Genomic DNA, 27,186 nt, shown 5'->3' on the forward strand with positions numbered 1-27,186 from the left:
TCATGACCATAGGTGAGGGTAGGAACGAATATGGCCCGGTAGACAGAGAGCTTTGCCTTCTGGCTCAGCTCCCTTTTCGTCACAACGGTGAGGTAAAGCGACTGCAGTACCGCTCCCGCTACTCCGATTCTCCGGCCCATCTCACGCTCCATTGTTCCCTCACTCGAGAACAAGGCCCCGAGATACTTGAACTCCTTCACTTGGGGTAAGGACTCATTCCCTACTTGGAGTGGACAGTCCATCGGTTTCCTGCTGAGAACCATGGCCTCAGATTTGGAGGTGCTGATCCTCATCCCAGCCGCTTCACACTCGGTTGCGAACCGATCCAGTGAGTGCTGAAGGTCGCAGACCGATGAAGCCATCAGAACCACATCATCTGCAAAAAGCAGTGGTGCAATCCTTAGTCCACCGAACCGCAGACCCCCTCCCCCACGACTACGCCTCGAAATCAGATCCATGTTTATTACAAACAGGATTGGTGACAAAGCGCAGCCCTGTCGGAGGCCAACCCTCACCGGAAATGGGTCCGACTTACTGCCGAAGACCCGGACACAGCTCTCGCTTTGGGAGTACAGAGATTGGATGGCCCTGAGTAGAGACCCCCTCACCCCATAATCCCACAGCACATCCCACATTAACTCCCTGGAAACTTGGTCATACACCTTCTCCAAGTCTACAAAACACATGTAGACCGGATAAGCGTACTCCCAGGCCCCCTCCAGGATCCTTGCGAGAGTAAAAAGCTGATCCGTCTTTCCACGACCAGGACGGAATCCGCATTGTTCCTCCTCAATCTGAGGTTCAACAATCGGCCTGACCCTCCTTTTGAGTACCTTAGAGTAAACTTTCCCGGGGAGGCTGATCAGTGTGATGCCTCTGTAATTTTACACACACCCTCTGATCCCCCTTTTTGAAAAGGGGAACCACCAAAGGATCTCATCCACCCCGGGGCTTTGCCACTGTGGAGTTGTTTGAGGACCTCAGTGACCTCCCCCCGGGAGATTGGTGTTGATCCCCCGTCATACTCCAGCTCTGCCTCTAACATAGAGGGCGGAGTTGTCGGGTTCAGGAGTTCCTCAAAGTGTTCCTTCCAATGCCCTAACACTGCATCAGTTGAGGTCAACAACGTCCCATCCTTACTGTACACAGCTTGGATGGTTCCCTGCTTCCCCCTCCTGAGGTGTCGGACAGTTTTCCAGAACAACTTTGGTGCCGCCGAAAGTCCTTTTCCATGTCTTCTCCAAACTTCTCCCACACCCGCTGCTTTGCCTCGGCCACGGCTGAGGCTGCTGCCCTTCGGGCCTGTCGGTACCTTGCAACTGCCTCGGGAGTCCCCCGGGATAACAAATCCCTGAAGGCCTCCTTCTTCAGTCGAACGGCTTCCCTGACCGCCAGTGTCCACCAGGAGGTTCGAGGGTTACCGCCCCTTGACGCACCTAAGACCTTGAGACCACAGCTCCCCGCCACGGCTTCGGCAATAGAGGCTTTGAACACCGACCACTCTGGTTGAATATCCCCAACCTCCACAGGAATGCCCGAAAAGCTCCGCCGGAGGTGTGAGTTGAAAGCCTCCTGAACTTGGGCCTCCTCCAGACGTTCCCAGTTCACCCGAACTACACGTTTGGGCTTACCAGGTCTATCCGGAGGCTTCCCCCGCAACTCGACCCAACTCACCACCAGATGGTGATCAGTTGACAACTCCGCCCCTCTCTTTACCCGAGTGTCCAAAACATACGGCCTCAGGTCCGATGATACGATAACGAAATCGATCATGGACCTTCTGCCTAGGGTGCTCTGGTACCACGTACACTTATGAGCATCCTTATGTTCGAACATGGTGTTTGTTATGGCCAATCCATGACTAGCACAGAAGTCCAGTAACAAACCACCACTCCGGTTCTGATCAGATGGGCCGTTCCTCCCAATCACGCCCCTCCAAGTGTCTCCATCATTGCCCACATGTGCGTTGAACTCTCCCAGCAAGATTAAAGAGTCCCCTTCAAGAGCCCCATACAGGACTCTTTCCAGGGTCTCCAAGAAGGCCGTATACTCTGAACTGCTGTTTGGTGCATAAGCACACACAACAGTCAGAGTTTTCCCCCCCATAACCTGCAGGCGTAGGGAGGCAACCCTCTCCTCCACTGGGGTAAACTCCAACAACGAAGCACCCAACAGGGGACTTGTGAGTATCCCCACACCCGCCCGGCGCCTCACACCTTGAGCAACTCCGGAGAAGAATAGAGTCCAACCCCTATCCAGAAGTAAGGCCGACGCTGTGCGTAGAGGTGAGCCCAACCAGATCCAACTGGTAACGCTCCACCTCCTGCACAAGCTCCGGCTCCTTCCCCCCCAGAGAGGTGACGTTCCACGTCCCCAAAGCCAGCTTCTGTCGCCCGGGTCTGGTCCGTCGAGACCCTCTGCTTTCACTGCCACCCTTCTGGCAGCGCACCCGATCCCATCGCTGTTTCCCGTAGGTGGTGGGCTTGCGGGACAGAGAAGTGGAGGTGTTGCCCACATTGCCTTTTCGGGCTGTGCCCGGCCGGGCTCCGTGGCAAGCCGGGCCACCAGACGCTCGCCGACGAGTCCTCCTTCTGGGCCTGGCTCCAGAAGGGGACCCGGATACCCGGCTTCCTCCGGGCCGGGTATCCTCACTTCTTTGTTGTTCTTTCATGAGGTCTTGTGAACCAATCTTAGTCTGGCCCCTTGCCTGAGACCAATTTGCCATGGGAGACACTACCAGGAACACAAGGTTCCAGACAACACAGCCCCCAGGTTCATCAGGGCACACAAACCTCTCTACCACGGTAAGGTGCTGATTCTTTAGAGAGGCTGCGTTAACTTGACAGCCCTAATATATATATATATTAAGCCCTGAGCCTGTTTTTCAGGTCTCAGGCTCGAAAAATGACATTCCCAGAACAAATGACTATATCTTCACTTCTAAAAGGGGTACATTAATAATCTTTTTTCTCAAAGCAAAGACACACCTGTGAGTTGGATGTAGTAGAGTTAGAATCAATATAGATGTTTTTATTTTCAAGTAAATTCAGATTGAACATAGTAACACAATGTAAATTATAGTTTCCGTCCAAGAAAAAAACATTACTTAAAGTGAAAACCACCCTTGAATGATGGGATGTTAGACACAAATATTTAGGAATCCAAACTATAACTATATTATAAAAATAATAAGTACACTGTATCAAGATTGATGCAAAACAAGTGACATTTGACCTTTTTAGAGAGGTTTAGAAGAAAAAAAACACCTCTGGGGTCATTTGGGTGTGTTTGCCATATCTCAGGAACCCATTGGTCGATTTTGGAACCGTTAGAGCCAATATAATCGAGGGGGGGTTCCTAAATCCACCTAAACTTTACCATTGAGGATTGAGAGTGATGCACATGCAGTTTGCCCAAACCGAAAGCTATTAAACAAACAGACGTGCAATCACAGCTAAATGCACTTTAATACAGGGGTATCTCCTCTTGCACTTTATATATCTCTTCTATCTTCTCTTGCACTTTATGTGTCGTTGCTGCTATATTGTATTGCCATGCCATAAATAATTGTGTATGCTGCTCTTGCTCTTTTGCACTTTTTGTATTTCATGTATTTGAGGAGTTTGGTTCCAAAACGCGATAAACGGCACTTTTGAAAAAAATTGAGTTCCCGCCGAAATCAGTATTGTATTTCGTCGGTATTGAAAAGTCAACTTTCAATTTTACGCAAAACGCGATATCCGCCGTGTTATTCTTTCCTGTTTTCTCACTTTCTTTCCAAACAGCGACAAACGCCAGTCTCCCTTCTCTACAGAATGCAATACATCCGCTTAACCAATCACAGCGCACCATTCCACGCACCTCAACCAATCACAGAGCATTCCACGCAGTGTAAACAATAATGGCGGCACCCTGAATGTACCGGCTTTCGTCATTATCTACTTCAACAAACAATAAAAACATGAATAACTTTGACAGCATTGATGAACCTGTGGTGGTTTCTGCGGTGGGGAAGAAACGCAAGCAATCGAAATGTAATCATGTACGTGAGGAGATTACAAAAATGAGGCACTCGGGAGGAGGAAAAATGCCGGCTGTCGCTTGTTATCATTCTCATACAAAAGCAAACTTCTGTCACACAGACACGTTGACCCCAGGGGATCTATTAAAAAACTTTCAGTGTTTTTACTCTGGATCTACTAAAATCGAGCAGGATCGAGTCCTTTTGCAGCTGATCACTGTCAAAAAAGTTCAGCGGAGACGTCCAAAGGTTGTCAACAGCGATATGCACAAGGATAGGGAGGTCACTAATGAATATCATTTGCTGACCGAAGATCATCCCACAAACATTCCTGTCTGCAAGGCCACCTTTTGCAGAGTTTTGGGTGAGTTTAATTTTGATTTACAAATGATATTATTCATACAGGACTGCCTGCTCTTAAAACGTGTGGATCATTAAACGACGTTATGTTGATGTGATAGGCTGGACTACAAAGGCTATATAATGACAGTTTGATTCAAAACAAGCACATCACTGGCTTTTCAATGCAGCCTGATGTGTAGCCTAGGTTATATCAGGAAGTGAACGAGGCACAATTAAGCTTTTTCTGTTGAATCTTTAATGTTTAAGTTTCTTGCTATTTTTTCGTTTGTTTGCATGTTAAAATGAAGCTTACTTAAGGAATTAGTATCACCTATAGCTGTCTGATGTATTGCTTGGGCAAAAATGTCCTAGCCTAGTTGGCTGGTCATCTGCCATTGTTATTTGATAAATATCTCATACTGCAAGATGAATTAATGTAGAAAAGTAGGCGGTAGCCTAAGTAGGTACTTACACACACAATACATAGGCTACATAAATAGGACTATCAGGCTATAGGTTTGCATTTAAAATGTTTGACTAACTGCTATTTAGTTGTCTGATGCACTGCTTAATCACAAATACCCTTCTTGGCCATGTCATCTGTCATTGTGAATGGATAATGTGAATTAATAAATGAAGCAATGAATGAAGCAATGGATGACTTAATTAATTAATGTAGATAGATAGATACATAAATAATATTTAGATGAATACATAAATATATACATACACACATACATACTACAAACACACCTGCATACATACAAACAAGATGTCATTTTTCTGTCATTGGAGGTATTGGCAAGGATCGTGTGTCTCGAGTGGCAAGGTATTATACACTCAATGCTACAGCCAGACCAGAACTCAGGGATGGTGCTCGTAAGGTGGCAGAAAATGATGCCAAGAAGCAGCACGTGATGGATCACAACAAAACGTTTACATGTAGGGCTAGCCATTATGGAAGAAGGGGAGCACCTGGCTGGAAATACCTATCCTGTGGCCTCAGTGTGAAAAGAATGCACAAGCTATTCGACCAACAAAACCATGATGTAGTCAGCTACTCCCTGTATTACACTGTTTTTCGACAACACTTCAACCTTGGATTCGGGCATCCTGCCACAGATGCCTGTTCTTCATGTGCCAGGTTTCAACTGAGAGTCAAGGACCCCAGCTTGACTGAAGAAGAGAAACGCAGTGAGTCTGCTTCCTACATCCTACACAAGAGATGAGCACGGGTGTTCTATGATTTGCTGGGGCAGGTAAATCATGATGCAGTGACCCTTTGCTTTGACATGATGCAGAATTTGGTACTCCCTAAAACGGCCATAGGTCAGGCACACTATTCCAGACAGCTATACATGTATCTCTTTGGTGTCGTTATTCACCATGGGACGGGAAGTAAGCAAACAGTGGATGATGTTCATCTGTACACATGGATGGAGCATGAGAATGGAAAAGGTAGCAAGATGACTGCTTCAGCTCTGGACCACTGTTTACGTCAACAGTTGAGTGGTGCTCTTCACCACGCTCAGAGGCTGCGATTGTTCAGCGATTCTTGTTTTGGTCAGAACAAAAATATTAACCTGCTGTCCATGCTGTTTTCCTTTATGAAGGAGGCCTTTCCAAGAGTCAGTGCTGAGTATGTGTTTCCTATAAGGGGGCACAGTTTTCTGCAATCGTGTGTTTGGGAGGATTGAGCAACAGGTTCGAAAGAAGGACACCATTCTTATGCCAGAGGAATACTACCAGATTTTGCACAGTCATGGCAATGTACACATCTGTGGGCAAGACTGGGAGGCTTATGATTTCAAGACAGAAACACAGGCTTTTGTAAAGTCACAGAAGTCATTTAAGCTAAGTGAAGCAAGAATGCTGGAATTCAGGAAGGAGACACTAGGATTCAAGGCTATGAAAACTGCTACCACTCAGTGCTGAAGAGAGGAAAGAAGTGGGCAAACGTCAAGCCAAGTCAGCTTCCCAAAGAAAGCACAGTGAAAGAAGCAAAAAGGAAGGATGTCCTGAACTTGCTCTCTGAAATTGGTGTGAGTGACAATGTGCGTGCATTCTATGATGATGCACTCTCTGTCACAGATGAATGAGGTTGACTGTGACAGTCATGAAGAGTAGCTGCCCATTGTGCCAGCCTTTTGAGAGTGGCCATTCCACTCTTAATGAATGATAAGTTATTGAATGTTTTACACAGAAATATAGTTATATGAATTAAATGGATTTATAGTATGCACAAGACTTGTGCAAATCAGTTTCAATCTTCTTTACAGTTCTTTACACAGATATAGTTATATGAATGCAATGGATTTATAGTATGCACAAGACAATCGTACAACGTACAGCACTAATATGAATGTAACATGGCAAAGATGAATGTGATTTTGGAATTTCTGTGGTCTAATGTGATATTGTTGTTCATGTTCTTGTTCATGATGATATTTTCCTCACATGTAATGTTTTATTGTTGTAATGAATGTGTATTATTAACAAGATGACCCGTTAAATATATTTTGGGAGCGATGATTGATGTATTTTTGGCCCAGTGCCCATATATAAGTTTAGTGTTGACCAAGTTCAAAAGGTTTTCATATGTATCAACTTGCTTACTGTTCTGTATTTTTGCACAGTTTCAATATGAAAAATAAAATTGATCTATTGCATTTTGGAGGGAAAAAAACGTGTCATGGATGTATTGCATTTTGGGGAAAAAATTATCAGTTTTTAAATAAATCTTTGAAAATCAAATTCTGGATTTTAATTTGTAATGTTATTATAACCTCAAGATGCTATGTGAAAGATTGAGACAGAAAATAGTGGTTTTCACTTGCCACTTTTCTTGGTAAAGAAAACACATTTTTACTAAAACTAATCAACATGGATTTATAGCGTTTTGGAACCAAACTCTTCATTTGTTCTTGCTAAGTTTGTAAATGTCATTTTCTTAAATGTTTTATGTGAGGGACTGCGGATGGAAAGTAACTCAAAGCTAAATCCGGCATATTTACACTTGGTAAATGTATTGTTTTAAGTGTTCATTCATGTGCAATGTCCCTACCAAATAAACGATTAAAATACAAATAAAATGTTACGCTCAATATGAAAACTACTCTTATTGCCATAAATGTTATGATTGATTATCTGTAATCATTTCAAAGTGACACAGAGACATTGAATCCAAAACCTTCATCAGCGTTTATATGCATTTTAATGCCATTGAACACAACTTTTGATCAGAAAACAGCAAAGGTAAGACGTATTTTAGGTAAAAATTGTTCATATCGTCACTGAGCTGATTTTCTTCCAGTTAAGTGGGTATGACACATTAATAGGTTGTTAAATGTTAAGAAGCCCCAAGACACAGTTTCGTGAATATTGTTGTCTTTTGCCCCGCCGGCGGTCAAGGGTCAGGTCTTGGGATAATGTCGGACTGTTTGCCGTCGGTGACGAAGAGAGTCGGGCCTCAGAATAGATACATGTAAGAGTAACACTTTACATCACTTCCAGGCAAAATTATGTCTCTGCCCACTTTTTGGGGAAATCTATTTGAATTGGCGGTAAATACGAATATGCTTGAGTTAGCTGGTTACCGTCAAAATCCAATGCCCTAAACTGTTTAACCTTTATTTTAATTATTGAGAATGCTCGCAATCATTCTGCAAAATGATACAAAAAATACGGGGGGTAGCCTGTATACAAATGTGAATGTCTAGTTTAAAGCAAAGAAATTAGCGATTAGTGATTTTAGCACGATCACTAGTGTTTAACTGATTATTTGTTTTATTTTCAAGCGTGCTATTCTAGCTGAAAATAAAGACTGGAAGCACTGGGGAAAAAATGTGCGTACCCAAACATAATTAAAAATGTATCACAATATCATTATACATCCACTCAGTACTGTTTTGGTCTCAGAATAGCAACAATGGTACTAAACCTGGAAAACCTCAATGTTTATGACAAGGTGCACGGCTGGCAAAATGTAGTTCCCTCCTCATTTTCCCCTAAAACCATAAAGGTTAAATTAAACAGACTGATTGTTGTGTTTATATTTTGAGGATTATCAATGCCTGCTTTATGAATACAGAGCCAACAGGTCGGTAGATGATGCTGTCAACATGGCTCTTCACTTCCTCCTTCAGCACCTGGACACAGCAGGAACCTACGGATCCTGTTTGTGGACTTCAATACGTTGATCTCGGCTCTGCTGCAGGACAAGCTCTCCCAGCTGCACGTGCGTGGGAAACATGTCTCTCACCCACACACCATCAGCACTGGTTTCCCTCAAGGCTGTGTTCTTTCCCCTCTTCTCCCTGTACACCAACAGCTGTATCTCCAGTCACCAGTTATTCAAGCTCATGAAGTTTGCGGACCACACCCCCCTCATCTGATTCATCTCTGGTGGGCACGAGTCTGCCTACAGGTCGGAGATCAACCATCTTGTGACCTGGTGCAGGGACCACAACCTGGAGCTCAACGCTCTAAAGACAGCGGAGATGGTTGTGGATTTCCTGGGTACCATCACCAAGGAACTCAAGTGGGAGCAGATGTAGCTCTCTCACCAAAAAAGCCCAGCAGAGGATGTTCTTCCTGCGGCAGCTGAAGAAATTCAACCTGCCAAAGACGATGATGGTGAACTTCTACACCGCCATTATCAGTCCATCTTCATCTCCTCCATCACCATCTGGTACAATGCAGCTACAGCAAAGGGTAAGGGCAGGCTGCAGCGTATCATCCGCTCTGCAGAGAGGGTGATCGGCTGCAATCTGCCCCCTCTTCCAACCTGCCCATCTCATGGTCCTGAAAGTGTTCAGGTCGTGGAGAGATGGCAGATTGCGGCCAACCCCACCCACCCTGGACACAACTTGTTGACCCTGCTCCCCTCTGGCAAGAGGCTGCGCTCAATCAGGACCAATACCTTTCACCACCTGAACAGTTTATTCCCCCTCTGCTACCGGCATCATTAACAAGGCCCAGGAACCCCACTGTCACAGACTTTGATCCACCCCAGAAAAACATTATGCATTACATTAAAGGTCTCCTATTATACTATTTATAGGTATCAAAAATATAAAAAAATATAAAAAACATGTCTATGAAGTGTTTTGTTCAAAATACCAAACAGATCACCCATTCTAGCCATGCCTCATACTACTCTATTTCAGCCCTGTTAGAGAAGTGCTGATTCTGGGTCCGTAGCTGCTCATGCAGGAGAATTCTACCCAGATACACAGCTAAATGCTGCCATGATTAAACGCCATATCATGTTCAAAACGACATCAAGGATTATTTCTGAAATAGAATGGAGCTCAAATGCTTTTTCTCTTACAGATCTAACACAAGGGGACACATATGTATGTATTAAAGACATCAAAAAGTGCATTTTGCATGATAGGAGACCTTTAATGCAAACAATATATTGTTCTTTTTAAAATGTAAATCCTGCACATTTTGCACATTTCTTCTCCACACTACCTCTTTAAAGAGCAGCACAGCTCTCCACATTTGTTATAATACTTTTTAAATAGGTTTTTTAAATTGCTGTCCTCCTATTTTTATTTAATTGTGTTTTGCTACGTATTCTTCTTTCTGAGTCTTTGTATGCACCACACATACCAAAGCAAATTCCTTGTATGTGTAAACCCACTTGGTAATACAACTGATTCTGATTCTGAGAAACCGAAATAAGTCCCTCCAACTTTATTTGTTCCCCACAAAATGTGTATTGAAAATATATTGCATTAAGGAAACAGGACACTGATCAGTGAACTTGAGTTGGATGATCATGCAACAAAAAAGTGGAGTTTGGGCCATCCGGTAGCTGACCTTCCTGCTCTGATTCAGCGAAAATAAGCATGCAATTCAGCCTTTTGAAAAGTTGAAAGCAGATACAAGCATGGACCAAGCAGAACAGAGCAGCACAAAGTAGGGCTGGGCAATATAGTGATATTCTACCGATATCGTGCTATGAGACTAGATATCCATTAGATGTTCTATATCATATTGTTAGATATTGTCTTTTCCTGGTTGTATATAAGGATTTTTTTATTTTAACTGACGTGTTGCTTTTTTATTATTTGCTTTTCCCCACTTGGTCAATAAATCCACATTACTGACTACAAATTGTGTTAATATCTTTGTGAAAGCATCATTGATCAACCCTTCAATATTGTCACAATATCAATATCAAGCTATTTGGTAAAATATCTAGGAATTGTTCTTCATATCACCCAGACCTAGTTTAAAGCAATGCATCTAAACTTAAATAGAAGAGGAGTGCAAGGAGAGAGGATAAGATGGTGACGGTAAACACAGAAAATATGGAATATGTTTGTAAATCAAACTGACATGGCAACATGCAGATGATTGAAACACACAGCCACACTGACATCAAACTAAGGTGTAGGGATGGGACTCAAAAGTAAGACGATGAGGTGTTAGTTCTTACTTGGAGGTAAGGCTTGGTCAGCGGCAGCAGGAAAATGGTTTAGGTCATGGCTGGGTCGCAGGACTGGAAGATGGCCAACAGGAGGGGAGGAGCCTGAGCCTACATGACATCAGAGAGAAAGTACACCATAAATAACAAAAATGCTGGGGATACACTATACCACCTGGTTTTCAGTAATCAAGGAGACCAATACATATTTGCATAGGGGCTGGAAGGAGGGGGGGTAGAGTGACAAAAAGAGAGTGTGTAGTGGGCCGTGTGACCACAGAAGAGTGTCTCTACTAACACAGTGACAGTAACACTTTTGCCGGTCTGTGTTATATATGTCCAATACAATTCCAGTATCCTCACTTCACTGCATTTCTATAAATGAGGATAAACAAAACAGTACAAGCAAAAAGACTGGGTGTTTTGTCACTGTAGTGCAGGGGTAGCCAACACAGTGGCACTTAGTCGCCCGCAGGGGCAACGTGAGTCGTCCGCGGGGAATGTTCTAAAAATAGCTCGCCAAACAAAACCAAAATGTAAAAAATACACAAAACAAAAAAGGAAATGTAATTAAAGGAATCTACCCTGTGCATAAACGAAACCTCAATCATAGTGAACTCTATCTACTTACTACAACTCTATATCTATCTAACACCTCTCCTCCCCCCACCCCCACAATGACTATCGAACAATCACGTTCTTGCTTGATTTGCGGGACCAGCAAATCAAGCCCCACAGTCGGGAAGAAAAGCAATGTGGAGCGGCAGCTCACCGCTGATTTTCCTTCTGGCAGAATCTACACAACACATCAGCCCCATTGAACAGCCTGTCAAGCCAGCCTACAACACATGAGGGGCAGAGTTGTACTCTTTGTGTTGCAACTTGCATATATATTTATTGCACTTGACGCAAACACACGCATAATTTCCACTGAGGACAGGGGGGACATGTCCCCCGCTCTTTTCGAAACCCGTTTGTATCCCCCCACTTTACAAATATGTTTTTTTTTTTTTTTAACGCAAGCCGTCATCGCCACGGAGGAGCACATAGCCTCTGTGAGCGAGCGAGACAGAAAGAGAGAGAGAGAGCAAGCGAGAGAGCTAGGGAGGGAGAGTGAGAAAGGGAGGGAGAGAGAGAGAGCGAGAGAGCTAGGGAGAGCACACCTTTATCTATTTAATATAGATAAAGTAAGAAATCATTCCAATGTGTCCTATAGGACAGTAAAAAAAAAAAAAAACAGTTTAAAAGGGGAGTGATTAGTAAAATATGCTTTTTTAAAGAAAGAAATAATGCTAACTAGGTAACATAAGATAAGAATAAACAAGTTTAAATGATTTGTTATTGGTTGTGATCATATTCTAAAGATGTTTGGGTTATTGAAAAGTATAGGCCTACAGCTCCTTTTCATGAGTGTTGAGAGCTGTATCCATAAATACATGTTGTGCTCAAAGTGCACTAGATTGATGCATTTCACTTCAACATTTAAAAAAAAAAATCTTCCCGGGGGAGCATGCCCCCGGACTCCTCTAGAGGATGTGATGTCCACCCCCAAAATAAAGCAGGTTAAAATAATTAAATTGAATACATGTTCTTTTAGTAAACAGTGAAAACGGGTCCAACAGACCCAAACGGCACACAAAGGTTAAAGGTAAGCATATAATAATGTTCAAATGTGCTAAATATATACACTGCAAAAAACAAAAAAGAGGGGTAAAAGTAGCCCCCGACTTGTTTTATTTTTTGAAAGTAGCCCTCACCCTAAAAAGGGGTTGGTGACCCCTGCTCTAGTGTATACCATTGAGATGTTTATTGCAACTACAGCAATCAGTGGTGTTGGTAGGCTATTACTCCTGAGGTGTAAACCAATAAGGTGGTGCATTGTGGACACTGAATGTGACTAAAGACATAGATAGTCCGGCTGCATAAGAGCCTATGTAGTGAACCTTTATTGATTTATTATATCAACAAATGGGATAAAAAAAAGATACAAAAAAAGTGTTAAATATCACAGCTGATATTTGGTTTGTACGTAAACAGGGTATATGCAGGAATCCTGAAGTCAAATTTGATACTTTTTAAGACCCTTTCAATACATTTTAAGACCTCGAGTTCTAACTGGTTACATTGGTGACACACTTTACCTCACATTTACTATACACAGTATTTATTGTAAGATAGCATAACTAAACAGGTTGTCAATTAATTGTGTGACAAACCAAATGCAAGATTTATTAGAAAAAGAAACCATTAGAAAGTAGTATTTGATCCAGGCAAGAGATAAAACAGACAGACTACTGAAGCCTCCTCTCCACATGAACTTCAACCTAATGCAGTATGCTGCTTTTTTGCTTCTGTAGACACACTTTGTGCTCTTTCATTCCAGTAAAACTCCTCAGAAACCATTAGAAACCAGTGTTTGACCAATAAACAAAACAATTGACAAAACTATGAAATATATTAAACTTCGGTAAGCTTCAGCAGGGTAATGCCATATAGGAGCTCCCTCGCAAATACCCAGGGGTTAAATTGGGCCGGGCTATCGTTCTTAATAAAGACTATATTTAGGGTCGATATGTGTTGACTTTACTTTAAAATAGCAGATCTCTGTGACCGGATATAGTTTGTTTTGCTTAGTGAACGTGTGTCTCTTCCTTGGAGGAGCAGCATCGCCCGTACTCCGCTGCTCCTCGGTGCAGAGAGTCTGCACTGCAGCGGTGTGTTTCAGCGACGTGCAGTCAGGGGAGGTACGGATTGGCCATCGGGAGAGTCGGAACTTAAACGCCGCGGCTTTCTGGCTAGCACTTAGCATGTGGGACCGGACAGCTTTGATCCTCATCGTCTGTGGGGGCCCCTCGAACCAGCTTTCATCACCATCAGTGGCGTCCCAACACACTCTTCCACCCCCCCAGATATATTCGAAAGCTCTCTTTCTGTGTTTGTCTGCCGGCTGGTGCTGATTAGGACTTTTCCCCTGAAAGCAGCTGCCTGTAAAATACTTTTTATCTACCCCTCAGCATTGCCATTTGTGGGTTATACAGTCTGGCAGAGTGACTTTTTTTGTTTGTTGACCTTTTCCTTTTTTTTCAAGTTTGTTTTAGTTTCTAACCTTATGCTCCATTAAGGAGTCTACAAGTCACAGTATAACATTAATTTGTTTTGCTTATGTAACAGAGAGGCACACACACAGTGGACGAGGTTAGTAAGTGACTGAGACTGTGAAAGTCAAATGCATTGCTTGTTGTGTGAAAGTGAAGAAACATTTACATCCTGCTCGTAAGCCATGACGGGATCAGCGGTGCAGTCTGGACGCGGAGAGTGTTGGTCTACTCCAGGGGTGGGGAACCTCCGGCCCCTGGGCCCATTTGGTATGGCCCTCGAGGTAATTTATAAATACACGCAAAAAATAAAAAAATTAAAGAAATCTAGACCGCAAAAAAATTAAACAAGCGAGTGCCTGTTTTTCCTGGCCAAGATCAGGGTCCTTGAACACAACACGAGCCTAACGTGTCATCACCATGGATGTATAATAAGAACTGGATACAGCGTGGGAGGCGGGGCCTCATTCATTCCTATGAGAGTTGCTCATTGGCGCATGATGATAAAATGGCCCAACTTTTGAGAAAGCGAAACGTCACAGATTGACCGGCATGCCTGAGAAGTACCCGTATGTGCGCTCATAGCGAATGCGCAACTTTAACCAAAATGCTCGTTCACATCAAGCACGTCAATTTGCATACACCATATACAGTCTATGGCGTACACGTAACAGAACCGCGCGTTCATGACAGCATGTTAATGATTTGTTATTATGATGGATTTATTATTAACGAGGCGGCAGTTAGCAGCTAGCGGCTAGCTAGTAATTATGCTAATGTAAACATCAATCGTTATGTACTTATATTACGCTGTAACTAAGATCTAGGGATATCCAAGCAACAGAGCTTCATTTCGCATTAAATAATTATTGCACTGTATATATATATATATATATATATATATATATATATATATATATATATATATATATATACACACATATACATACAGTGCAATAAGCTTCTTAGTGCAATACGAAGCTACAGGTACGTTAATAACGTCGGTAATATTAACTTTATTTAATACAACATTTACGGTACAAGATTTAATCATACAACCCATGTAGTATAATAATGAATTACAGCAAACATGTGCAATATATCCATTATTACAGCTCCGTGGGATGGCAGTAAGACGGTATGGTTCCGTTCTTATTGTGCATCCATCCATGGGTAAAGATAAACGCAACTCACATTGGTTTCTCAAACAGCATCTCTGCAAACTAAGTCTATTCACTGAATTTCACTTTCTGCCTTTAACGGCTCGTTGTAGCTCCAATAGCTCCAGCCCCCACCCTCCCTGTTTTTTTGTTTTTTTGTTTTGCATGGTCCCGACCAATCAGAGCACAGTGTGCTCTGATTGGTCGGGACCATGCAAAACATGTAACATGAACGTGCCGGGCGGCGCGGTCCCGTGGGTTAGATGCGCGTTCATAATGCAGAGGGAAATAACTCTCAGAATAACGTTATTAGCAAATTTTGTACAACTTGAGGAACGAATGTTTTTAATAAGGGCCTTGAACACAACACGGGTAGTTTATTTAGTATAAACAAAATTATCCAACGATTTACAGACCACTCTTTCCCGATGTAACTCAATGGGAAAAAGTGTTTCCGGGCCTGGCAACCAAACGGAAGTGTAGTACCGCCGTTTGGCCACCACGAATATTTTCATCTGAGTCCGGCGCACTTCCTGGGGGCTTGGTCATCACGTGGTATATGTCTCGTCTGACAGGGGTGTAGTTCTGCCGGAGAGCACCAGAACGCCGCTCCAGCAATTCAGAAATTGCAGTACCCATAAGGAGCCATACACATGCTGCAGTTTTTGCGTGGCTGTGTCTTAGTTGTAAGCCCATTAGCTAGCTATGCTAACAAATATAAGAAGCTTTTTCTACAACCAGTGAGGTAAAGGCACATCTTTATATGATCATTATAGTTATAAAAAAACAAGAGAATAAAGTAAACAGGTATACAATTCTATATGACAGTAAAAAAAAGTTGTTATTAATAAACAAGAATACAGTTTAAAAGGAGAGTGATTTGTAAAATATCCATAAAGAAAAATAAATCTGCTTACAGTTCCGTTTCATATGGATGTTGAGATGTTTCCATCGATCTCTTAATTTTGCTCTCAAAGTGCACCAGATGCTTTTAACTTCAACATTTAAAAAAAAATCTTCCCGGGGGGGCATGCCCCCGGACCCCCCTAGAGGAGGTTAGGTCCCCCCCCCACACTTAAATCATGTCCACATGGATAGGAAACTAAATACCTTTGCACACATCTTGTGTCCATATCTTTCTGTTTTGGTGGTCATGCCACAACGGTGCGCATGCATGCATACGCGAGTCATGGTAAGATATGAGCATGAAAGAAAGGCAAAATGAATGGGCTGTGATTTTAGTATTTTTAAGCAGAAGTCAATCATTTGCACGGCCCTCGGAGGATGTTGAAAAAATTGAAATGGCCCTTGAGAGGAAAAAGGTTCCCCACCCCTGGTCTACTCTGCTGCGTCTGCAGCTGGGACTGCTGCGCGAGGCTACTGTGAGATGACCACCAGTGCTTTGGGATTGTGGAGAGGCTCCCGGCAGCACCCGCTGCTGGTTGGGGACAGTGACTGCAGAACAATACCTGCTTTCTCGTGAGTCTCCAGCAGAAAAGTGTCCAATAACACCACAAAAAGACGCTAGATTTGTTGCTAGTCACTTTTAACAAAAAACGTCACGTAGAGGATTCGGAAAGTGGCCAGATTTAGGGAGAAAACTGCAAAGTTGGCAACACTCAGCACTTCACGCGCATAACGTCACATAGGGACGTACCATAGTACATAGAGTAAGGCTGCCATCCATCACTAAGTAATACTTTACAACTTATTTGTGGACATTAGGTTAGGTTTGGTTAGCTTATCATTTATTTCTTATATTGAATATGTTGATTTTATTTGAATTTTTTTTAAATGTAAATCTGTACAAATTATACTAGCAATCCAAAAGTAAAGTGTAAATTAAATCAAGATAAAATGGCTTAAAAATCATTTGATATCATTACCTAATTGTTAGCTCTTTTCGCACAAAGAATTTGTTCAATATTAAATGTGAAAAACTCTATAAACGGTGCATAGCTCGCACATGGAAAGAACCATCAACCTGTGGACTTTCTCAATGGCTGAAAGGGATGACTTTCTACCTTGCTCTTGAAACGATACGTTTTTTCCTCAAAAACAAACTGGATAGGTTTTGGGAAATCTGGAAAACCATTTACGACTTCCTGGAGCATAATGGTCTACAACAGGGGTGGGGAACCTCCGGCCCCCGGGCCGTATACGGCCCGCGAGACCATTTGGTACGGCCCTCGAAGTAATTTATAAACACACGTAAAAAAGAAAAAAATGTAAGAAATCTAGACCGCAAAAAAATTAAACAAGCGAGTGCCTGTTTTTCCTGTTTCATATAGATGTTGAGAGATGTCAACAGATCTCCTAATGTTGCTCTCAAAGTGCACCAGATTGATGCTTACAACTTCAACATTTAAAAAAAAATCTTCCAGGGGGAGCATGCCCCACAGACCCACCTGGAGGAGGTGAGGACCCCCCTAGAGGAGGTTAGGTCCCCCCCCCCCCACACTTAAATCATGTCCACATGGATAGGAAACTAAAGACATTTGCACACATACTTTCTGTTTTGGTGGTCATGCCACACCGTGCACGTGCATGCATGCACGAGTCATGGTAAGATATCTGGATGAAGAGGTTGCTTTTTCTTTGCACGGCATGAAAGAAAGGCGAAATTAATGGGCTTTGATTTTAGTTTTTTTAAGCAGAGGTCAATCATTTGTACGGCCCTCGGAGGATGTTGAAAAAATTGAAATGGCCCTTGAGAGGAAAAAGGTTCCCCACCCCTGGTCTACAACATGATTGAGAGAATGAAGACAATATTATTTGGGCTGTGTTTCTATTTTCTTTTCTTCTTTCTTTCTTTTTCTGTTTTGTTTGTTTTGCTGATAGTACGTAAAGTCTGTCTTGTTTATTAAGTGTCATTTCTATGCACAAAAACTAAGGAAAAACTCAAAAACGTTTGATTATAGGTCCCCAATAATTACTGACATTAACGTGCATAAGGGGTGATCCCCCCTCATGTCACAGTGAATTCCATGATACATGTTCTAATCGGAGTTACTTAATTATAAGATGAAAGTAAAACATTTGTTACAGTTTGTAAAGACCTTGTTTAAATTAACTAAACATTTTGAATGTTATCCAGGGCAGGGGCTCCCAACCTTTATTGTGCCAAGGACCGGCAGATACATTCAAAAATAATTGTGGACCAGTTGTCAATTTTAACTGATTTGAAGCCTGAAGAAATACCAATATGCATCCAAAACATATTAACAACCAGGATACAATTAAAACAAAAAATTAGGACCGCTTTACAAATATTAATATAATATATAATATAATATAGCCTAATATAGGTGGCAAAAGTGGCTAATTGTATGTAACAGCCTGAACAAATAATAGAACACTATGAATCCAAAAATATTAATAAAGTTTGAAAACCAGGATACGATTAAAACAAATTATGACCACTGTACACATATTGATATAACTGAAATGTCAGTGAGACCCCTGGGCCATAATAACGTCATACCCGAGCGTTCGTTCCGGTGCACTACGACAGCATTTAGCACTACATACTAAGAGATTAAGATTAAACTAATTTATTTTGGGAACACCCACATACCTATGGAGTTGGCCAGATGTGTGTAAATTACTGTTCCTGGTCATTTGAAAACAAATGCCGTTGTTGGACATACACAAACACACCGAACATACACACACACACAGCGGAGCTGAGCAGAGCGCATACACACACACACATCATGCGCCTTTGTGTCCGGACGTTTCCTTCATACAACGAGTAATAGGGGGAATAATCGGGCCGTTCGATGTGTGTGTGTGTGTGTGTGTGTGTGTGTGTGTGTGTGTGTGTGTGTGTGTGTGTGTGTGTGTGTGTGTGTGTGTGTGTGTGTGTGTGTGTGTGTGTGTGTGTGTGTGTGTGTGTGTGTGTGTGTGTGTGTGTGTGTGTGTGTGTGTGTGTGTGTGTGTGTGTGTGTGTAGAGGTGTGTGTGTGTGTAGAGGTGTGTGTGGTTGAAACGTAGCAGCTTGCAGTGGGGAACACAGTGAAGGCGGTGTATACGCGCTGGTGCTGCACTCCTCAGAGGCTGCCTCCTGATGCTGCAGGCATTTCATGAAGTGAAGGAGGTTTTACAAATAAAAAAATAGCTCTCCACCCCTGGCCGCAATGTCCTTAAAATGAACTCTGAGTTTGAAATATATCTCAAATAATGTATGCACTGCCATATCCCCACATAAACATAACAGTCTGCGATGAAACGGTTGTCTCCTGTGTGCTCCACTTCCTATTGGCGCACCGGTAACTTTCTCTGCGCACGAGAGGCTGAGACCTTATGCTAACCAATTTTGATTTATTTTGTATGTTTTGGATGAAATAATATGCGGCCCGGTACCGGTCCGCGGACGGGGGGTTGGGAACCCCTGATCTAGGGCACATAAATAAAAAAAGCTGTATATTAAAGTAATTGGATATTCTCATTGTGATCATATGCATTTACACTACACTGATTTCATTATGTTTTTTTAATGTATTTAAAATATGTTTATTTAAGTAGCGTAAACACTGAGTGAGAAGCTTGTGTTTAACATGTGTTTGCATTGAGTGGGAAGTCAGCAGTAACGTAGTTTTGCAGTGTGTGCTCACTTTATTTGATTTTCAATAACTAATTACGGCTGGACTCATTACATTGCAGTTGCAAACAAACAATAAGAAAAAAAATGTTTATCTCACCAATGTTGTTTATAGCGCTGGGCCCAGGCACATCTGGCTCTGCCTGCTGTCCTCTCCTGGCCTCCCTCAACCTCTCTGTCCTCCTCTCTCCTCCTGCCCCGCTCACCATTTGGCCATCTGGCAAGAGGCTGCTATCAGGTACTGACTCAAAGGCACTTTCCTCATCTTCATCTTCATCCTGGGAGGAGAACACCGTACTACCAGAGAGTCTGTTGCTGTCCACTGAAGATAGGCGGGTATGGCTACAAAAATGGCTCCTACCCTCATAGCCAGAGTTGCTGTAACATGATGTGCTGTAACAGGAAGTGCTGTAGCAGGAGGTACTGTAGCAGGATGTGTCGCAGAATTCACAGTCGTTCTCACCCTGATGTCTGTGGGTGCTACCGCCAACTATTCTTCCTCCTCCATGACTGGAATCCCCCTCTTCTCTCTCCACTGTTGTATGACCTCCTCTTCCTCCATCACCTTCCAGGAGCTGGTTTAGCTCAGAAAGGCGTTCAATGGAGAGGCTGCGTGGTAAGGAGCGACGACAGCAGGTGCCGGGACACTCTGGGACCTGGATCAGGAATATTTAGACAATTAATTGTCAAAACCAAAAGCCTAAAGGGAGACCTATATGTCAATCATACTGCTATTTCCGTTGCAGTATTTGTTGTTCTTTTCTTAAAGGTCATTTGAAATAAATAGGAATATAGGAGTGTGAAGTGAGCTAGTACATTATGTAAGTAGTTTTTCTTGGGCCCTACATCACACTCAATTAAGTATTTTGACCACTACTTTTACTAAAACGTACATGCTTGTTACTATGGAATAACTAATGGAATTCTACCATAACTCCATCACTGGCCATACCTGAGAGGGAGACAGGGTTGTATCATCCTCTTCCTCATCCTCCAGCCCCTCCTCCTCTTTGGAGGTTTTAAGTTTTGTGGAAGTGGTGTCTTGAGTGGTGCTTGTATTCTCTCCCTCCCTGACCTCCTCCTCCTCCTGGCTGGGAGCTCTGTGTTGGGCCGAGGGGAGACTGTGGAGGAGGTGGTGGATCCGAATGTAGTGAGATCTGGGTGTCTCCGGCTCTCCGCAGGCCGATGCGATCACCGTCTCCAACTCTGACACTGGAAGGGAGCAGGGGCGATTTTTGCGGCGCAAAGGAGCGTTAGAGTTATAGTTTGAGAAGAGGGATTCACAGGTGCAGGGGAGGCAGCTTATTTCTCCGCCCTCTGTCACCTCTTGAGCAGCCCTTTGTTCTACATCGGCCTTTTGGGAAGTGATGCTTCCCTCCATGGGGTCCTCAATAATGACAGCCCCATTGTTTGTTGATATTTCAACAGTATTTTCAGAGTCTGGCTTTGGCTGTATTTCCTCCCCAACATAATTTTCTTCTCCAGTCGTATCCTCCTGAGCTTGTGGTGCAAACGCTTCTCTCTGCTCCCCCTCTTCTTCTTCTTGTTGCCTCTCCTCCCTTTCTCCATCCTCTCCACTGTTCCCTTCTTGCTGTTCAGCCAGTTCCCCCTGCTCCTTCTCCACTTGTGGCTCTGTAGACAGGGGCTCCTCCCTCACTGTGCTCTCTTCATCCACAGTTTCTTGCTCTTCTGGCGTTGACTCAGCCTCCTCATCCTCAGCACGGACCTCCTCAGGTGTGGAGGCTTCCGCTGTGAATGCTGTTACCACCGTCATTTCAGAGTCAGGAGGGGCATCCAGGGGAAGATCAGGCATGTCAGGTCCCACACTTAATGTGTCATCATCAGGAGCATCAGCAGCATGGTTGTCATTTGGTGTATTTCCTCCCTGAGGACAGGCTGACTCTATGACCAGAGAGATCTCCTCATCATCTAAGGAAAATTGAGATGTTGGTTGTGTTGAGCATTTTTTTGGACATTTCTACCGTAAACAAGTCTGGGTCTTGACTAAATTCAGTTCTTCTTTTGCAAGTGGTGCAAATTAAAGTTTTGTGAGTTTAGAAGGCCGATTTACACTCTTGAGACCTTTAAATAGCTTTTGATACTCCTACATTCCACAAGAATAGCATCAACCAAACACAAACTGAAGATTCACTAAAGAGAGAAGTGTGACTTTGCAAGAGAAAGACAGTTGACTTGAAAGCTGAACACTCAAGCGGAGCAGAATTTATCATTTTTCACTGCGACATGGCATTATGACTTATGTACCTGGGTGAATAGAAGAAGTCAACTCAAAGCGGAACTGCAGCTGGCCGCAGACATGGTCTGTTGGCAACCTGCGACCCAGCGAATAACTCACTACTCGATCCCTGCAATAAATATAACAGAAAAGAACAGAGAAAAAGAGATATGCAGGATTAATGTAAGATTGCTAGAAGAGAAAGGAAAAAATAACAGATTTTGTTAAAAAATACATAGCTACAGATGTAGCTAACTAATGTAAATATCCCAGCACTTGCCAGCTGGCGGTCAGTTGACAGCTGGAAGCATAACTAATCCTAATTTTTTTTAGGCCTTGGTTCTCACACAGTATTTTCCCTGGACTAACAGTAGTTGTTACTTCAGTCATGTTTGCAACGCATCAGTTGTGTTTGTCGAATAGCATTTAATTACATATTTTGAATCCATTATTTTCAGCGGAGAAAAACATTGTTACAACATACAATTTTACTCTTGAATATAATTATGTCTTTAGTCATTTGTGAATGTCATTTTTACACTGTGCTATTGATAATGAATCAAATCAAATGGGTATGGGTTCAGCAGTGTATAAAGTAACTAAAAAGTAAGCGTAATCTTAGCTGCATTCATAAAGCCATGAACACAAGAATTAATGGATAATTGTAATTAAATATTGTATAGCCTTTAATTATTTAAAAGAAGGACTTTCTCCACAATTGAAAAGTATGAAAGTATGATCATCACTTGAGCAATATTTTGCTTATGAAAGACAATTTTAGAAAATGTTCGGGTGTTTGTTACTTTTTGCTTTTTAAGGGACATAAAACCTTGACTATTCACCAGCTTCTCACTCACAGGGGAAGGAACTCCAGGCCTCCTTATTTTATAGAGCACGTCACCACTCCATTGAATCAAAATAAGACCCGTCAAGAAAACTCAAATTCACAATGTTGTAAAAAATAAATAAAAATGAAGGCGAATTTCAAGCTCTCGTCCACTAGCTGTGACATCACGCACTCTAAGCCTCAACGAGCTATGCAATACATACTAATGTTAAAATCTGAAAAAGGCCTCTTTACCAAGCTCCAAACTAAGTTAAATATCTCAATAAGTGTAAAATCTGAAGAATAATTGTTACAGCTGAAGGTCTTGTGACCGTTTTAAAGTTGGAATGAAGTCTCTAGCTGAAAGTATGTGGAAGGAGTAGCATTTGGCGCATGGTGTAGGTAAAAGAGGATTTGAAGGTTCCTCCCATTGAGTTACATGTTAAATGCTGTTACACAGCATTCACAATAATTATAGCCCTGATCCCCTTAAGAGAGGTACAATTTATCATTGCATAACATTTTGGAAAAAAATCTATTTGTGATAGTAGGCTAGTAGTAATTATATTACAAACACTGTCACTGCCGCCACTTGACATTTTTTTATTGTTTTATACAATGAGGGAAGGTAACTAAGTATATTTACTCAGGACCTGTAGTTAAGTAATGAAATTGAGGTACTTGTACTTTACTTGAGTACAGGCCCAGTTCCAGAACAAAATGACTCAGGGTGCATCTGAGATTAGAGAGGGTGCAGTGGTAAAGTGCTATTTTTATAAGTGGGGAGTGGACCTAAGACCCTCTAGGGGGGTCCTCACCTCCTCCAGGACGGTCCTCACATCCTCTAGGGTGGTCCGGGGGCATGCTCCCCCGGGAAGAATTTCTTTTAAATATTGAAGTTAAAAGCATCAATCTGGTGCTCTTTGCTTGATTCATGCCTTCCCAGTCCCTTATCACGTAGCCTATAAGAGCATGGCGCCAGTTGTTGTAGCCAGTTGTGGTGAAGGCATCTGACGTACTTGAACTGAAATGTCTACATGCATAGCAGAAGATGACATCTTTTTTACAGGAATATTCCAGCCAATCTCTGTTTTGAAACCATAAGCTGCAAAATGAGCGCCTTTTTTGCCGAGGTCCTCTGGCACTTGCGGGCCGCCGAGGGGTGGCGGTGTTTGGGGCAACGAAGACGGCTGCGGGTGCTTTGCCTTCCGTGGGCGAGGCGGGCAAAGCCGGCGAGTCGGGCGTTAGTGTCCACGACAGTGGCCGCGGGTAACGTAATGTCCCCATGATCTGAACTGTTATTACCTGCAGTAGATGCAGTGTTACTGCTGGCGATAAGGGCTGGTCGTTTTAACCATTTTCTGATGTCCATCACTGACAGCTGTGGAAGCACCTTGCAGATAACGAACGCGCAGCGGCACAGGTCACGCGCACCTGACATAATAACGTTACTTACCGTTTAAATTGACCAAATAAATGCAGCACATAATGTTATTTAACCACAATTACAATTTTTTGAATTTCAACTAAATTATTATTATTATTGTTATTACTACTATTATTATTTTTATTTTTTTCACTTTTCATTTTTCAAATGAGGGTGCATAACGACTCAACTGAGGGTGCAATGCACCCTTACGCACCCCCGTAGAACCGGGCCTGCTTGAGTATGTAAGTCAAATAACAATACAGTAAATACAAATACAGTTTTTAACATTTAAAAAAACTGTATTAGTTATATATTTGTTCTATTCATCAACACTAGAGTAATATTTAGACTGATGAAAAGCAAAGTCCTGCCACACGTACATACAGTATTAATTGCATAACTGTATATGGTGTGTGAGTGTTTTACCCAATGGCATGTTTTTCCAGCAGCCTCTGGACAGGGACAGAGAGCTTTCCAAGAAAACGCTTGATGATTGGCCGACTCTTGGCAAATTTATCCTTCACTTCGATCTCCAGTACATCAGTGGGCAGAGACACAAAGTTGAACCGCTGAAGAAACAGAAAGAGAGGGTGGAGTCATAAAGATATGACCAATCAGGGTCATTGGATTAGTATGATATTTTTCTTTGCACTACAGTTAGAAAATCACATCGGTTGGCCAGTACACTCAAAGCAGTCAATAGAGAAAATTATGCCCCAAACGTATTTGCAATAATGCATATATTTTGTATAAATGGACCCTGTTGTGTTTTTCTCCCAATATGATTCTTTTTTCACCACAGAAATATTTTTATTAGATTTTTTTGAAGAAAAAATTACACATTACACATTTACACATTTACACATGTACCCCTTCCCCTTCCCCAGTCCCAAACAGACCTGAACAATATGTGCAAGGATATGACATCTCTGGAGTACAAAACTAAAAACAAGAGTGACAGTAGCTGGAAGTCTAGGACAATAGACAGAGTAAAGGAAACACAAATAAAACACAAACACTCTTTTAACATAATAATACAAATGATAATAATAATACTAATAGAAAGTAAAGTCAGAAATAGTACACCATCATCATCATGACTTAAGCTTCTTAAAGTGTTTTAGGAATGGTCCCCATACCTTATTGAACTTAGTACTTGAGCCACAGACTGAGTAGCGGAACTTTTCAAGTGTAAGGCTTGACATTAGGTCATTTAGCCACTGAGCGTTGGTAGGCGGGACAGCATCTTTCCACCTAAGTAGTATCACTCGCCTGGCCAGCAGGGAGGCAAAGGACAGTGTGCGAGCCTTGGTTGGAGTCAGGCATGTATCATCCTTTCCAGTGGTGCCAAAGAGTGCAACTAGAGGGTTAGGGTCCAGCTTTCGATCAAGGATAAAAGACAAAGTATTGAAAATGTCCTTCCAATATTTCTCTAAGCTAGGACATGTCCAAAACATGTGTGCCAGGGTGGCTTCATTTATTTTACACCTTTCACAGTAGGGACGTACATCTGGGTAGATCCGGGACAATTTAGCTTTAGACATACATTAAGAGCCCTGTGCACAACTTTAAACTGTAGCAAACAGTGACGGGCAGAGATGGATGTGGATCAATATGATGATTTTACAGTTAATGTTGAACAATATGTAAGTTATGATTGTGATTGCTTTTTATTTTACTACTTCTTTGATGGCACCCACAGGATTGTTGAACTCCACCTGGATTCATATTTTTTTCAATTTATACACTTGCTTTTTCAAACATTTGGACTACCTATGCTGTAAATGTATTATCTTTTTAATTTACACACAACATATTTTGCACGTCTGTTCGTCCTGCGTGAGGGATCCCTCCTCTGTTGCTCTCAAAGTGAAGTCAAAGTCAACTTTATTGTCAATCTTCTGTGTGAGATACAGACAGGGACATCAAAATGCTATGTCTCACAATCCAGAAAAATACAAATTAAAATATATATTTTTATATATATATATATATATATATATATATATATATATATATGGTAATACTTTAAATTAAGGTATTGTCGTAGCAACTTCAAATCAGCTGCTGTCTAGAGAAAATTATGAGTTAGGCAAATATGCAAAGAAATACAATATCGATATAAAGTATTTTGAGATCTTTGTTTTAATGCTTGCAAGCATGACGACTCGTTCTGAGTGTGTCCTGTTCTGTGTGAAACAGACTCTTCTTATAGGAGGACATCAAAACTTATTTACATTTCAATCAACATCATGTGAGGCCAGGTGGTCAGCCCATGGCACAGTACTGTATGCAACAACTCACACCCTACAAAGAACAATGGGATATACAGATAACCCCTATAGCAAATTTGTTCCACTCATCCTATCTTCCTATAGTGTCATAAAACCCCCTTCCAAACACATCTGTTATCACACATACCTTATATGCCATTCCCAGGATACAGCAGTTACATTTAATTAAGATTACACTGTATTACGTTTTAATAACATAATTGCCATAAGAGTACACAAATTAACTATCAATTAGTTGTTCATTAACATGCATATTAGCAGTATATTGGCTCTTTATTAGTCATTATAAAACACTTATTAATTCCTTATTCTACATGACCATATTCTACAAGTAATAGGCCATTAGTTGAGAGTTTTTCTGAATAACCCTCTAATTAGTGCCTATTTATTGCATGGTCTTAATATGCTCTGCTCAATATGGGCCTAATAAGGCAGTAGTACTACAATGTAATGTGGCCATGTAATAAGCAGGATGATGTGCAGTGACGCGGTCAAATAACACCTTCATGCCGATCTAGATTCCCTCCACTTCGCGTCGGGCTCCTGATCAGACTGTCGGTGTTCTTTTGCCTATAATGACTGCGTTGCTGCACATTACACTTACAGGCCTGTCATATGTACTACAGCGTCTCCAGCGCTTTCGAGCAGCAATGGCCGGCGATGTCTTGACGTTAGGACAGTGTTCAAATCTGGATCGGTCTGTATCAGATCCGTTGCAGCACCTTTTTTAGAGATTTGGGTA

At 42.2% G+C, this 27,186-nt stretch overlaps 1 protein-coding gene across 1 annotated transcript in view; it reads right to left on the reverse strand.

Annotated features, from left to right (window-relative positions):
- The window catches only part of hecw1a (HECT, C2 and WW domain containing E3 ubiquitin protein ligase 1a), a 193,327-nt gene that overhangs the window by 74,611 nt on the left and 91,530 nt on the right, over nt 1-27,186 (reverse strand). Inside the window, 6 exon segments of the mRNA XM_079661830.1 lie at nt 10,815-10,913; nt 19,760-20,315; nt 20,612-21,588; nt 21,925-22,025; nt 24,577-24,719; nt 25,110-25,122. Of these exon segments, the coding sequence (XP_079517956.1) occupies nt 10,815-10,913; nt 19,760-20,315; nt 20,612-21,588; nt 21,925-22,025; nt 24,577-24,719; nt 25,110-25,122 (1,889 nt within the window).

Source organism: Notothenia rossii (assembly GCF_949606895.1).
Source record: "Notothenia rossii genome assembly, chromosome: 12".
In the NCBI taxonomy this organism is placed as follows: Eukaryota; Metazoa; Chordata; class Actinopteri; order Perciformes; family Nototheniidae; genus Notothenia; species Notothenia rossii.